The sequence below is a fragment of the Sceloporus undulatus genome, chromosome 4 (assembly GCF_019175285.1).
Source record: "Sceloporus undulatus isolate JIND9_A2432 ecotype Alabama chromosome 4, SceUnd_v1.1, whole genome shotgun sequence".
Classification (NCBI taxonomy): domain Eukaryota; kingdom Metazoa; phylum Chordata; class Lepidosauria; order Squamata; family Phrynosomatidae; genus Sceloporus; species Sceloporus undulatus.
In genome coordinates, this window is record NC_056525.1 from 170,707,135 (window position 1) to 170,723,462 (window position 16,328).

The 16,328-nt window shown below is 40.2% G+C and overlaps 1 protein-coding gene across 1 annotated transcript; it reads left to right on the forward strand.

Annotated features, from left to right (window-relative positions):
- Positions 1-59: 59 nt before the first annotated feature.
- Positions 60-12,987, forward strand: SMIM13 (small integral membrane protein 13). Its single transcript, XM_042465901.1, has 2 exons — positions 60-108; positions 8,955-12,987. Exons 1-2 carry the CDS (start codon positions 60-62, stop codon positions 9,143-9,145), a joined length of 240 nt encoding a protein of 79 aa, XP_042321835.1. The 3' UTR covers positions 9,146-12,987.
- Positions 12,988-16,328: the final 3,341 nt, after the last annotated feature.

Below are 16,328 nucleotides of genomic sequence, written 5' to 3' on the forward strand. Positions count from 1 at the left end.
ATTATTATTATTATTATTATTATTATTATTATTATTATTATTATTATTATTATTTTGTTATGATGTTGTTGTCACTCTTGGCCTGTGTCCTCCTCTTCATGCTTTGTGGTAAGTCCTATATTTCGCTTCCAGGGCAGCTTGTATGATCTTGTATGAAAAGTGGGATATACTGTATATAATGCAATATATAATATAATAATCTTGCAGGAACTTTGAGACTAACTGAAATCTAGAATTTGATAGCATGAACTTATTATTTAATTTATGGATTTAAATACAAGATAAATGTTTTTATCTGTGAGCTGCCTTGAGAAAGGTGGCATATAAATGAAATTTTTTAAAAATGAAATAAATACATTTCATTTTTTAAAAATTTCATTTATATGCTGCCTTTCTCAAGGCAGCTCACAGATAAAAACATTTGAAAAAATCTCAGTAACATTCAAGACAATTAAAATAATCTAAACATAATATAAAATCACAATAAACACATGCAAGATTTTTTTAAAATAGCTAAAACCCAAAATTATTATTTTGTCATTCCCCTTTCAGTCTTCTAGCTCCCAAAACAGTAATGATTTCCAGTAGTCTAGAAATTCAGTATGATCTCTCTCTTTATTTTTTATATAGTAGTTTAATTTTAATTGTCACTTTTGTATGTTTTTAATTGTGTGTGTTGTGTGCCTTCAAGTGATTTCCAACTCATGGCGAACCTTAAGTGACCCTATCATGGGGTTTTCTTTGCAAGGTTTGTTCATATGAGGTTTGCCCTTGCCTTCCTCTGAGGCTGAGAGAATGTGACTCGCCCAGGTTCATTCAGTGAGTTTCATGTCCGAGATGGGAATCGAACCCTGGTTTCCAGGGTCATAGTCCAATGCTCAAACTGATTGTAAGCCACTTTTAGTCCCAATTTTGGAGAAAAAGTAGGATATAAATATAATATATAATATAATAATCCTGCAGGACCTTTGAGACTAACTGAAATCTTGGAAGTTATTAGCATGAGTGTTCGTAGACTTGAGCCTAGTTCCGCAGATACAGTAATAATACTGACAGTCATGATGCATTGCCTACTTTATTTACTGATTACATGCATATCCTGTCTTTCTGGTGCTTGTAAATGACTCACTTCCCCAGTTTTGCCTCAAAGCAAGATTTGTTTTCAGGTAGGTTAAGCTGAAAGAGAATGGTGTTGTTTCGAGGTCACTCTGTGAGCTTTATGACTGCGGAAAGATTTGAATCCAAGCCTCCTGTGTCCTGGCCCAGGACACTAGCTGTGCCACTACACTAACTTTTTCTCCACTTCTCTTCTTGATGCTAGATGTGATTTTAAGCTGTGATTTTATATTATTATTGTTGTTGTGCCTCCAAGTCATTTTTTTAAAACCTAGGGTGACCCTAAGGTTAACCTATCATGGAGTTTTCTTGGCAACTTTCTTCAGAGGGGGTTTGCCATTGCCATCCTCTGAGGCTGAGAGAGTGTGACATGCCCAGTCACCCAGTGGATTTCATAGTCAACCTGGGAATCAATTAATCTGAGGGGTTTTTATGCTGGGGAATTGAACCCTGATGTCCAGAATTGTAGTCCAATATTCAAACTGTGCCACGCTGGCTATTACTATTATTATTATTATTTAGCTAATCCAGTTGGATTACTGAATACTGTTATGAGAAATATTATGACAAGAGGATGAATGTTATGACAAGAAGGCCATGAATGGATGCATTGTACACCTGTGCTTTATTGCAGCGGGCGGATGGTTAGGAAATCCTTAGATTCTTGAGAATGGATTTCGTGTGATGTGGGAGATAAATGATCCAGTTCCTTCTTTCCATTAATCTCAAGCTGAAAAGCGAATCACTCAATTGAAATGCTGCTGCCTTGCAAACAGTCAGGAGAGGGCAGTACCTATGAGAAACCCATCACTGTTCTCAATCACACTCCTCAGGCTGCCTTCCTGTTCCTTTCTTCATCTTTAGCTAATAAAATCTCACATGTCAGCTAAACAGCTTTTGCTTTCCTTGGGCAGGAAATGGAAACGAATCAAGATTAATGCACTGATGATCAAACTGCTTCTTCCATGCTGTCTTCATTATGCTAGCTCTAGGGAGTGAAGAAAGATAAGGCTGCGGTGGAAACTGACAGAAAATTAAGATAATAACAGAGATGTTTATCTGGATTTATTTCCAGAGGAGCCAAGCTGATCAGAAGGTTTGTTTGTGATGTAGAGTAAGGGGCTCAACAGACTGGCCATAAAGGCCGACATTGGGGCAGAGTGGGGGCATTGTGTCCACAAGATGCATGCCCTGACTCCACCCCCATGCCAGCATGATGCCATGCACCCCACCACACAGTGGGCAGCATCATGGCGTTTCTGTGGCGCTGCATCCTGATGACGCAGCGCCAAAGGAGTGTAGAAAAGCTGCTGCATCAATGGCTATGGTGGCCTTTCCGCGGCACAGAAAGGAGCTGCTTTTTGTGGCTCCTTTTTGTGCTGCAGAAAGGCCAGATTGGGGCCACAGCATGTAGTTCCTGCAGCGCCAATCTAGCATTGAAAGAGACAGCCTATTCAGCCTCTAAGTATGCCATCGGCACCCTGTTCAAACAGTAGTTTTTAATTCCCAAACAGCAGCCATGAAGACTGACTCTTTTTGGACATTGTCATTAAATAAAAGCAAGTTCCGGGTAGTGTCTAAGTACTGCTGTGCGTAAATATTTAATGCAAGCAGTTCTGCTGATGGAACTAGTCTACTGCTCACTGAGCATAGATTTGGGCTGGAAGCAGAAAATAGAGTCTCTGGATACTGAGATAGATGGTATCATTTGCCCAATGGCATTCATAAGCTTGGGTCCCTTTTTAGGAGAAAGGCAGCATAAAGATGAAATTAAATAAATAAATAGGCTGCATCTGTGCTGCACTCTAATTGGCATGTCTCAATGCTATGGGATTCTGGAAATTGTAGTTTCTAGAATTCCCAGAATTCCATAGCATTGATCCATGGTAATTAATGTGGTGTCAACCTGGATTATTTCTGCTGTGTGGATGCAGCCTATTTATTTATTTATCTGGCCCAATCCCTTGCCATTGTAGGAATCCCCAAGAGGTGACCATCTGACCTCTTCAGAAACTCTAACAATGGTAAAACCCACCACTTTCCAAGTTAGTCTGTTCCACTGTTGAATAGCTCTTGCTTTCAGGAGGGTCTTCCCAATGTCCAGTTGAAACTTCCTTTTGTTATAATCAGAATTCATTGCTCCGAGTCCTGTCCTCCAGAACATCATGCACTCGTCTATTTTCCTCTCCTATTTCTCTCTAGTCAAACAGGTTAGGCAGACATCTGTAGTGCTGAAAAAAACTGTCTAACTTGGCTGATAGTGGGATGAATGTCTATATTGCTGGGCCAAAGTTCTGTGGCAGAGCACATCGTTCACTTGCAGATGGTTTCTTGGCATCACCAGCTAAAAGGACTGAAGAATTCCTCTTAAAATGCCTCTGAGAATGCTGTAAAGAAAATCTTTTAAAATAAACTTTGGAAAGTTTCACCCATAGAGTAGCTTTGCTCCTGAACAGTATGTTATTTTTTGAAAATGCAACACCATTACATCCTTGTTATCTGAAATAATAACTACTTACAGATAACTATGTTATTTTTAACTTGTTAACTCTTAACTCTGTGTGGGAATATCTGCATCTGAGGAGAAGAAAGAAACAGATGGCACAGGTTGAGTCTTCCTTATCCAGAATGCTTGGGACCAAAAGTATTTTAGATAATTTTGTGCATGAACCAAATTTTGTGTACATTGAACCATAGAAAGGAATGGCGTCAATATCCAAGCCACTCATGTGGACAATTATTGATTTTGGAATATTTTGGATTTTGGAATTCTTGATAAGGAAGCCTCTACCTGTATAGTGTTTAATTGATGTTTTAGGGGAGGGAGGGAATAATTGGGATATGGGATATTGTAATTTTTTAAATAGTAAGCCCCCTCGATTGTCTTTTGACAGACAGAGGCAGGGTAAAAATAAAGCTGCTATCATCATCATCATCATCATCATCTATAGTAAGAGACCTGAACCAGCTTCTAGTTCCCAATGTCATGAAATTCACCAGGTGATCTTGAGACAACCACTATCTCTGAGCCTGGCCTGTCTCATCCTGTTGTTGTAAGAATGGTGGGAGGGAGAAAACCATATGGTGGGTTGGGACCATCCAGGTTAGGGCAGGGCATGAGTCCTGCAAGTGTTCTCTCTCACACTTCGGTGAAATACAGCCTAGAGATGAGCCCTATGCAAGCATTTACCAGTACACAAGCCCTGATACATCAGAGCTATCAGGAGATAGTGCCAAGGTCTTTGAGTACTTTCTGCCAAACTTGTTGAGAACCTTTTTTCAGACCTTTATGCCATTGTTTTTAATTTACATACCTAAGCATGTTGGGAGCAGGGCTTCCATGTACCCTTCTACAAAGTACCTATTTTGTGGCATCTTTAACTGCCCTGGCTCAGTGCGAGGAAATCCTGGGAACTATATTTTGTGAGACAACCAGGCTGAGGAATAGAGAGACATAGCCTTCTCTCTCTGTCAGAGCTCTGGGCCACAACAAAATACAATTCCCAGGATTCCCTCACACTGAGCCAGGGCTGTTAAAGCTGCCTCAAACTGGATTATTTCTGCAGCATGTTTGATCAAGAACTTCTAAACCAGAGCTTAGAAAAATTGCTTCCTTGTACTACAACTCCCAGAATCCCCTAGTCATTGTTCTTGTTATATTTATTTGCACCCTGCTTTCCTCTCAAAATTGGGACTCAAGGCGGCTTACAGTCTAAAAACACAATACAATTAAAAAAACTTACAAAAGTGACAATTAAAATGGAATTTAATCATTACAGTGTTAAAACCGATCAATTGTTTAAAAATAGAATACAATGTAAAATGATAAAAGCACTTCAAAAAAGCATACATTTAATGTTCTTTAATGTTCAGGATGTTCTTTAAAAGCTTTCTGTTTTAAACACCTCTACTACCTTGATCTACAACACTAGAGCTCCCTGGAGCAGAAAATCCTGCCAGCAAACTGCAGATCCCTGAATTTCACAAGGTGTAAGAATGACAGTTAAAGTGGTATCAAAGTGTTCTAACTGTGTTTTATGGAGACACCCTTACATTAGTACCAAAAAAGTTGATTTCTACCAAGCAAGCTGCAGGGCCAGCCCTGCCATTAGGCAGAGGGAGATGACTGCCTCAAGCAGCACATGTGGCAGAGCAGCCTGGAGAACAGAAGTATGTATGCGGCACAGCCTCTACTGCCCCCCCCCCAAACTAGTCTGCTGCTTTAGGTGTGCTAGAGAATGCCACCCCCAGCACTGAAGTATGGTTCTGCTGCCATCTGGTAAGAAGGGTAACCTGAGTCCATTGAAGGCTCTGGAGGAAGTTTCAATCACAGGTCCAGCTGGCTTTTGTACTTGGGATCCTTTGCCTCTGCATAGCATCTTGGGACCCTGGAAGGCCAACACAGGATGGATGGACCAAGGCACCCTTTCTCTGCCAACTCGATGCACTTCCATGCTGGCTGAGGAGAGACAGCTCTCACAGCAACCAGGCTGAGGAATAGAGAGGTCTGTCCCTCCTTCTGTCCGCCTGCTTATTTGCCCACATGGAAATCCTGATCCTATATGTCAAGTGGGCAAGTTGTTAAATACATCACTGGTATAGACAATGCCAGCGTGCTATTCTTTGAGAGGCAGTATGATGCAGTGGTTTGGGCACTGGACTACAATGCTGGAAACCAGGGTTCAAATTTCCACTTGGCCATGGAAACCCACTAGTTGATCCTGGAGGAGTCTCGTGCTCTCAGCCTCACAGAAACAAAGGCAAACCTCCTCTGAACATATTTTCCCAAGAAAACCCTGTGCTAGGTTTGCCATAGGGTCATCATAAGTCACTAATTACTTGAAGGCACCCAACACCACTCCTTGAGGACAACCACCAGGGTTGTTTAAAAATACTCTACTACACTTTTCCATCTCAATCCAAGGAGGCTGTCCTGGTCCTAAACCAGTGTCTGTCATCAGTAATGCACTGGATGAGGGCAAACAAACTTAATCCAGACAAGACAGAGGTGCTTCTGGTCAATCGGAAGGCAGATCAGGGAATAAGGATCCAGCCTGTGTTAGATGGGGTTACATTTCCCCTGAAGATGCAGATTCGCAGTTTGGGACTCGGCTTTGAACCTGGAGACCCAGGTCTCTGCAGTTCTTTTGCACATTTAAAACTTGTGCACACACTGCACCCATTCCTTGAGATGCTGGAAATGATAATTACCTCAGACTAGACCAGAAAACCCAGGTTTCCTTTGGATGGGAGCATGGCAGTTAAAATGGCATCACACTGCTCTAATTGTGCAGTGTGGATTCACCCTAAAAGCCTGTATTTTCATGCTAGTTGTGGAAGTCTGCATGTAGCATTCAAGTGCTGATTCTTAGCATGCGAGTTAAATGTTTTGCAGGCTATTAGTTACCAGTAAATGTTTTGTGAACTTACGTATAAAACTAAAACCCCAAAGAAGAGGCTTGTCAGTGTGCTTTTTCTCATTCACCCCACATTATTCAAATCCTCCGGGGACCAAGACTGATACAGCTGCTCATCCGTAAATGCTGAGAAGAGGTGTTTTGAACTCTTCCTTTGCCAAGAGCGGCCTTCAGAAAAAGGCACTGCTTATGCCCCTGAAGGCATTTGGCAGCTGCAGTACAATGCACCTGTTCTTTGAGAAGAAGTGGATTTGTTGAGGGTTTTTATTGACTCTGTTACTTCAGGAAATATGTTAGGGATGATGTCTTACAGTGATTTTGTACAGAGCAGGAGACGTCTGCCATCTTCCCACTATTATCCAAAAATGCTTTGAACGTTCAATAGTGTCTCATATAGATGAAATATTCTCTTTCTTGAAATAAAAGGACGGTGACATCATTATTTATGCAGCAGCAGAGAGATGAAAGAGCCTGCATGGTGTAGTGATCTGAGCATTGACTACAACTCTGGGGAACAAGGTTCAAATCTCTGCTCAGCCATGGAAACCCATTGGGTGACCTTAGGCAAGTCATACTCTCTCAGCCTCAGAGGAAGACAAAAGCAAAACTCCTCTTAATAAATCTTGCCAAGAAAACCCCATGATGGGTTCACCTTAGGGTTGGCATAAGTCAGAAACAACTTGAAGGTAAACAACAAGAACAACGAGATGAAATTAAACGGAGAAAATTGAAGGGATTGTAAAGCCACAAAAAGTAATGTCAGCATGTGGTTGAAAGCTTCTGAAGTCACTGAAGAGCTATCCTTCACCTTTGCTTACTGTAAGACTCCCCTTTTCACTGACAGATATACTGTATAACTGGCTTTTAATTTATATTTTATATAATTTGTATGTTTTACACTTTGAATCTATGATTTGTACATTTTCTTCCACTCTTCCCCTTTTCTTTTCTTCTTCTTTCTCATTTTCCCTCTCCACTTGCTTTCCCCATTTTGCATAGAATTTGGTACGGAACAAATGTTAAAGACTGCTGATGCTATCAATCAGTTTCATCCATATCATAAGCAAAATCATCAGTATCAAACCCACACGATGCCAGGAAGATACCTTAGTTATCTATAGATCCCTAAATGGCTTAGGACCACCACTTCCTGCATTAACCTGCTCCCTCATTACAACATCTAAGACCCTCATCCATGTTCCACAGCTCTGGAGTACAAGAGGCGAACACAAGAGTGGGCCTTCTTAATGTTGGCACCCAGTCTGTGGAACCCTTTCATGAAAAAGCTTCCACTGACTTTCTCTCCTGGGTTTTAGAAAGACTGCACAAGCTAAATCATTCTGTGTTGACTTTTAATTTGTTTTAATCAGAGCTTGGAAATATTTGTCTGGAATCCGTACTTCAAAAACTAACTTTTCTGAGCTCTGATTTTAGCCTTCTGGCATATTTTCAAAAAGATCCCATCTATGCCCTCTCTTCTTCTATTTTAATGGATTAATTGATGCATTGTCCTTGTTTCTATCACATTATTTTCACTGTATTTTTGTGTTTTGACCCTGAGAGCTATCCTAGTGGCCTTTCAAAATGTTGGAAGATGTAGCTAATATTTTCTAAGATAAAATAAACAAATCTTTCCCAGTCTAGGCAACAGTAAATTAGAACATACATGTGTATGAGGACAAAGTTTAAAACAATACTGCAATCAAATAGATAGATCAGAATGGCTTTTTGGTGGAAAAAGGTTGCCAACTTGCCAGTTCTAACTAAGATGAATGTACTGTACCTAGACTATACAGTTATAATAGTGTGGTAGTACTTTAAGTACCATGGTTCTATCGTACAGAAACCTGGAATATGTAGTTTGGTGCTTGAAAGGTCTGCTATGCCCCCTGAACTACAGTTCTGCTCTCTATCTGTAATGTACAGGCTAACTCCGCTCCAGGAACACAACCCTTAGTAGATTCCGAAAAGCTTTATTCATTAAGCAGAGTAGATCACAGAACCCAGTTGTTATCAGGACTGAAGAATCTTTCCATTTACATCATACAACAGGCTGGGGTTTGGTTCCAGGATTCCTGTGGACACTAAATCCATGGATGCACAAGTCCCATTAAATACAGTGGTGTAGTAAAAAGGTGTCCTTGTATAAAACGGCAAAATCAAGATTTGCTTTTTGATATTTATATAAATACTTTCAAGACGTGGATAGTTGAATCCATGGATGAAGGATCCATGGGTAAGGAGGTCTGACTATATGCAGTATTAATGTGCATTAAGACATAATATATTTCAGAAAATATATCCAAACTTAAGTCTTTGTGAACAGTCTCACCTTGATTTAGAGGCTCTGAGTTTCTGTAGATATAGGGCTGTTAACCTATAGTTCATAGGGTAACTTTTCTTTGTTGGCATCTTCTCTAGGTTGGTACGTGGTGTGGCAGCTCTTCTTATCCAAGTTCAAGTTCCTACGAGAGCTAATAGGAGACACAGGATCCCAACAGGGAGATCATGAAGTCACTGAGCCAGAAACGGAACAGGATGCACCAACTACTCCACAAAGGAGTCGGCAGAAATCGGCACGTCAGCGAAGGGTCCCTGTCGAAGATGATTAAAATGAGATTATGAGATAATCCTCAGGTGGACAATGCTTTTGTAATTATGTGGCTTGGGTTCTACTGACATATTGAACAAGAAAAACCAAGTTACTTCAGAAGAGGTTCGGACAAAGTTTTAATGGAGAAGAAGATGGGACTAGCTAAAAGAAAGTTAGCCAAAGGAAATTCCTGCTATACTTTGTGGGTGGACTTTGCAGGAAAGTGCTCCCTGTCTTCTCCTTGATGATCTGGTTTACCTTTGCATGAGTCCAAATGGGGTCAGATTTTCAGAACTGAAATGACAATGGATGGCTTTCATCACAAACTGCAAGTTGTTGCAGTTGGCATCTAGCGTACACCTTCATTTATATATTTTATATATAATAACCTGTATTCCTTCAGCCTTACTGAGGAATGCAGTAATGTTCTTTCTGCTTTGGGGAATGGTTCAAAAGGGTGCCTCTCCTGTAGGATAAAATCAGTTTTAGGCTCATGTGAAGGTTTTAAGAATTGACTTAAACAGATAATGAAGCTGGTATTTTTGTTTCAACATATGAATTTTAGAGGCTTTAAGAAAAACAAACACTAAACAACCTGCTAGACTCCTGTCAGAGTGTTTCATCAATCCTTTCTGTTTTCTTTAACAGAAAGGAGATAAGTCTGTTACAAACTTCATCCAGTGCAATTTTTAAAGGAGTAAATTCATTGGCTTTAAAGTGGGTCCTCTCCCACCCACTTTTCTTGTTTACTTTCTTTGCACCAAAAAATTGTTAAAGCTAGTTGTAGAACTCTGACAAAGCTTGGGTGATATCTTTTTTTAAATGTAGTCTCACCATATTGCTAAATGGTGTGGCTGGGACCTTATATTTGGTATTCCTCATTTAAGGTGATGCAGTTAGCAAATTCTTCTCCTTTGTCTTCTAATGATGAGCAATCACTGCTCAGTTTATGGCAAAAGTAGTATTAATCATAGCATCATAATAGCAACTGACACTGTCATAGAAGAAGCCACTGTACTGGTGGTAGATGAGAAGTTATGATTATACCTCCAGGTTTATTGTATGACTGACTTCTTTCTGGACTCCAGGGTGCATCTTGGTGAGTTCTCTTGGCTTTTTTCTGGTTCAGCTCCCTGCCTCACACTGCGGTTCAGGAAGGACTACAGAAAAGTTTCTTAATGGTTAAAAGCAGGTCAAAGCTGCAAGCTTTTCTACAAGCCAACCTGAGCTGCAACCTTTGAATGATCTGGCAGAGTCTTGAATACGAATTATCTTGAATTATCTGTGGACATTTTTTGTTAGGTTTTATTTTATTTTTTTAAGGCTGAGTGGTTCTGAGTGATTTGAAGATGCTGTTCTTAGGAACTCATAAATGGCTTATATCCTCTCTCTGCTCCCACCTTTTCCTGAAATTTTAGCAAACACCCAGAACGGTTGCTGTAGTCTTTCTGTGGAAATGTATTTTCATTTTGGGTTAGTTAAGGTATGCTGGAATATTTAGTGAATGTAGCAAATCATCCTGTTTCGTGTAATACACAGCAACAAATTTGGAATTATATGCCTGAAAAAGTAATGACCTATATCTAATTGCCAATCCCAAAAAGAATAGACTTGTGAAGTTGATGGACACTTGGTAAATCACCTCTTATGTACTTTAATGAGTCTACTGTAATTGGGACTAGCTGTTTGATTTAGGCTTTTGTGAGGAGTGGCCCTTAGGCTCTCGGTCTGAAAATGTCACAAATGAAACCCCGATTTATTGATAAGATTTTCACTACAGCCTTCTTGTAGATCCATGTGATTGAAAGAAATGCTTGAAATTAAATAAGGCCCATTGGGTTTAGGAGGTTTGGCCTCATCTCTCTGTCCTCCCCATGACAAAAGTTTGCTTTGTGGAATTCATATAATGACAATGCTCTTGATAACACTGGGGTTTTATTTAAACAACTGGGGAGGGGGGGAACCTTTAAGTCCCACCTGTGTTTATAAAATCCTAAAGGATATCTTGTGCCCACAACATTTGTGTTGCACTCGCTGTTTTTTTGTTTTTTTTTAAATTTAGTGTTGGTGAGAAAGTCTAATCCCAATTTTGCTATGGTTCCAGCCCTGCTGGCTTTTTAAGAGATATTCCACAAAGTCTCTGTTTGGAGAAATAGTAGTATATATCCCATTAAAGATGTGGAAGGTCTTTGTGAAACTGTGCAAACATGCATAGGCTGGTGGTGTTAAGCTAATACAAATGGGACATATTCCAACAGGGAAGTCTTCCTATCAGAGAAACATCTTGGAGTTTAAATGGAGATTGTCACTTCCAACACCATGTGTGTTTCACTTAGCACAGAGGGTGAAATACATTTTGTCAGTCTGTACCCATGTTGGTCTCCATTGCAAGTTGTGTGGTGTTTCTAGTTTCACAAGTAGGAATTTTTCCATTCTCATGTGAAATCCCTCTTAGCTTCAGATTTCACTTAAATCACAAGCTGTTTTGTTGGGAATCTTTTTTTGTATGGAAGGGGAAAAAGCAGTAACAACTTGAAGGTTGTTCTCCAGGATGTCTCCAAATTTTAAATGATAGATTTACATATCTAGATAGGGGAGGAGAGCTGCAGTTTTTATTTTTGTTGCTACTTTTTTCTGTTTACTTTTACAACCATTTCAGTGTTATTGGGGCTGGATAGTTTTACCAGATAGCTATAGATACACTTGGAAAACCAGAAGGAGCTTTCAAAAACCTATCTTCTTTTAATTAGATGACAAAAACTGCTGAAGATACTAAAGCAAGCACATAATATGGTTGAAGATGAAAGGCCAGTTACACTTAAATATTACTGAGCAGGTTGCTCAGATAAATAGTACAATGCTCCCTTCCCTTATGCATGGGATCCGTCCTGCCCCCCTCCCCCCGCGTAAGAGGAAAGTCATGTATGCTCACGGCCCATTGGAAACAATGGGGTGCGTGGGCGTGTGCACCATTCATTATATTGTCTTGTGGTTTCAGCGTATGCTGAAAGGCGCAGAAGTGAAACCCGCGTATGGTGCAAGCTCACTGTGCAGTCTTACTATTAGTTCATGTATATCACAGCAACTGAAAGCATTTATAGCAACTCTGGAGGAGCTGTGTGACCCTTCAGATGTTGTTGGACTGCAGTCCTCATCACCCTAGACCATTGGGTAAGCTGACTGGTTCTCAGGTTATTGGAGTCACAACATCACTAGGGTCAGATGTTCCCAAGCCCTGCTTTGTAGGAAATACTGTACTGCAATGCATCACAACCAATGAGTAGCTTGCTGCTCACGGTATGTGGGAAGCATACAGTGAGCTAGCCTACATCTATATATGTTCCAGGCTTGCCTATCATTATATGTACATGGCAACTGAAACAAATGAGACTTCTGTTCTTCATCTGTGTTCACTGTTTTGTTTTGTTTTTACAAAAATACCAAATGTTTCTGTATCCATCATGTGGACTATTATTTTCTCCCTTTATTTATTTGAACTGACTCCACTAATAACTTGACAAATAAAAATGTAAATAATACAACATGATACAAATGCTCACACTTATTTTACCTGTCTTTTATGGTGCAACAGTTATTTATTTACTTATTTGTTTATAGCATACCTGGTTCCAAGGTTTAGTGGACGTAATTAAAGTCTTCAATTACCGAATCCTTTATATTATGATATTAAAATCTCCCCTCCTCCACTGACTTGCTAAATCTGAGCCAGAATCTGATTCATCTTGGCAAAGTTTTCAAAATGAGCTCAGGCCAATGAATTTAAATTTGTATCAGGTGTGAAATAGTCCATAGGGTTTGCAGTACAGTAGGAGAGAAAAAGCCTTTAAAAGGTGCTAGGAAACAGACTGGGGTGTGTGGATGTTTAAACTTTTTAACACTTCAAGAGTCATATCCAATCAATAAAACATATCACATTCTCTTGGCATCTGTTTTATTGTGATGAAAGTCAGAAATGACTTGAAGGTAAACAACAACACAGGGTGTGTCTAAATATCCTTCACACACAGGGTATTTAAATCTAGGCTGGTTCTTAGTGTTTTTGGTGCTCTGTTTGTAAAGTAATAGCCTTAGGGCTGCCATAAGTTGAAACGACTTGAAGGCACACAACAACAATAATGCAAATGCTGCCCTGATGAGCATTCTGTGGCAAACCTTTTCTGAACAAATCATGCCAAGAAAACCTTATTGGTCACCATAACTCAGAAATGTCTTGAAGATACACCATAACTCAGAAATGTCTTGAAGATACACATACTACCCTAATTGATATTTTGATTGTTCATTATCATCATGGTGAAGATGATGGTCAAGGAGGAGAAAGAAGAGAAAGGCATGGAGCTTTATAGCAGTACACTTTAGCCTACTTTTCCTTCAAAGAGTTAAATACATAAGTGGAACAAAATATATATGGATGAAAGAACTATGTGTGACTTGACTCTGTAATCATCTACAAATAGTAGAAAATATACTGATGAGACCTAAAGAGGGAGGAAGATGATCTCTAGGCACTGGTCTGTATAGCATCACACACTTGTCCATGTACAGTTCTTGGAACAAAGGGAAAACAATACTCAGAAGAGAGATGGAGAGAGAGCATTTGATTTTCAACACTGCCGTGATATATATTTTCTGGACCAAAGACAAGGATGATGCACTAAGACAACAAAACCATCATTTGGCAGCAGGACTCTTAAAGACTTGGAACAAGTGCAAGTTTAAATTGAGTCCAGATATATTCCCATTATAACTGTCTCTCTGTCTTTTGGGGAGGGGGGTTGTAAGGAGGAGTCAACTGGCAATTGATGTGTATGTCAAGTAAAATTCAAAGGGAGTGTAGATGATCCTGTTGGGCCAGAAGAGAAATTTGGAAGGAAGAACCTTGATAGATTTGTTTTGGGGTTTCTCGTTCTACATATATGATCCTGCTAAGAAAATTGCTAAAGAACATGTTTTATACTTTGATGGTTCACCACAAGGTGGCATCTTTCAACCAGTATGTGGAGAGATCCTGTAGCACCTTTGAGAAAGAAATTGGTAGCATGATCTTTCTTAGAGTTCAGTCTACTTCTTCAGATGCAGAAAGTAGACTGAAGTCTACGAAAGCTCATGCTACCAATTTCTTTGTTTCAGTTAGTCTCAAAAGTGCTGCAAGATCTTTCCACATACTTATTCTATATAGACTAACACGGTTATATCTTTGAATCTTTCAACCAGGTTTAGGAATATTTTCAGTGATGGCAGGTCTGAAAAGCTCTTCATTATTTTGTTCAATCTATTTGAACAAAATACGGTACACAAAGAAATTGATGGTAAGTGGACCATACCTCAGTTCTGCTCACCAGACTGGGAACAACATGTAGAGACCCAAAGTGTGAGCTTGCTTGCCTATTTAACTACTTTTGTTCTGGCCTATGAGTGTCAGTAGGGTGTTGGACTAGGACTCCGGGAGACCAGGGTTTAAATCCCTGTTTGGCCATGGAAATCCACTTGCTGACCTTGGGTGGGTCACACTCTCTCAGCCTTACAGACAGGCAATGGAAAACCTCTAAAATGATCTTGCCATGAAAATCCTACAATATTTTCACCTTAGGGTTGCCACAAGTCATAAATGACTTGAAGGCATACAACAACAATTCTGGCCCATGTTATTTCCAAAGGCTTGATATTTAGGGCAGTGCTATTCCATGTTGTGGTCTGTCTACCAGTGCCATTCCACAAACCATCAGGTACTAGTCCCAAGAGAGTTTCCAGGAAAGAAAGAAACAGTTGTAGCCAATGGAGACAAATATGGTACTGGTCCCTGGCACACTGGAAGGAAAAATTGCCAGTTCACTTAAGAAGTTGTGATTTAGGACAGAAACAAGACTTTGCATGGTACCCAAAGGGCCAGGTACAAAACAGAGGCCGGAAATTTGGCTTCAGCTCCCAATCTAAAATGCTTTTGCTTGGAATCAGGATCAGACAGCTATGCTTGTTTGCCAGCTCTTTTCCCCGGATGTAATCCACTGAATCTCAAGCCATTTTGGAAGATCATCAACCCAACCCAACTCTTTTTTTCTTTTTTCTGGCAAGGCTGATCCAAGACAATTGCCCCTGGCAAATGGCAAGGCAATGAATGCAGTTGCTAATTCCAACTAATCCTAATTAATCTTAAAATAAATTCATGAATGGTAACATGAATATATTTTAACCCCATTGATTCAATGGTTTACCCTAGTTTAGATTACCAATATGATTTAGTCAACCTGTAATCCTTGAATCTTTGTTTAACTATAGCTCTCAGAGAAAAGAGTAGGATCAACCTGTAATCCTTAAAGCTCTCTGAAAGAGAAGGCTAAATGTCTCACAAAAATTACAGTTCCCAGAATTCTCTAGCATTCAGCCAGAGCACTGGATTATTTCTGCAGTGTGTTTTGGACCAATAGCTCCCATAATCCCTATCCACTGGTTGTGTGGGAATTGGGAGTCATCTGGAGAGTCACAGCTTGCCTGCCTCTAAGTCAGCAACCTTTCACACTGTACAGTTGTAGTGCTATGATTCCACTTCAGCAGCCATGGCAACATCCGGCAGAATCCTAGGCTTTGTGGTCTGTTCAGCTCTGGCTGAGCATTCTAAGTTGTTACATGCCTTCAGGTCATTTCTGACTCATGGCAATCCTAAAGTGAACCTAAAGTAAAGTGCCTTCTTCTGAGGCTGAGAGCATGTGACCTGCCTAAGGTCACCCAGTGCATTTCAATGGCTGAATGGGGCTTTGAACACTGGTCTTCAGAATCGCCCAGTGCTCAAACCACTACCCCACACCGGCTCAGAATTCTAAGGACCCTTCCTAAAACTGCAAATCCATGGCTTCCATAGGATCTTGCCATGACAGTTGAAGTGGCATCAAAGTGCTTTATTTGTGCAGTGTGAAAGGACTCTTAGAACAAGATTACCTTTCTGTCTATTTTATGTATAGAAGTCAACTGGGCTAGAAGTTTAATCTTGAACTTCAGCACTAGTGAACAAACTGCTCTACTGCAGCTGAGCATAGCATGCATGCAGGGAGGGGAAGGGAGGCTGCATTGCAAATACATTTTGGTCTTCAAGCTTTTCCTGCTACTCCTCAGACCTCAGTGCCTTTTCCCTGGGGCAGCTGGCTCCCTGTGCTGAATAGCAGGATTGGCTCGGTGGCAGAGGCTCC

What these genes read in the sequence shown, in the direction of transcription:
- SMIM13 (XM_042465901.1), top strand. Translation starts at nt 60, where the DNA reads ATGATGTTGTTGTCACTCTTGGCCTGTGTCCTCCTCTTCATGCTTTGT. An exon ending in CCTCCTCTTCATGCTTTGTG is followed by an intron (nt 109 to 8,954) that starts GTAAGTCCTATA and finishes CATCTTCTCTAG; the next exon opens with GTTGGTACGTGGTGTGGCAG.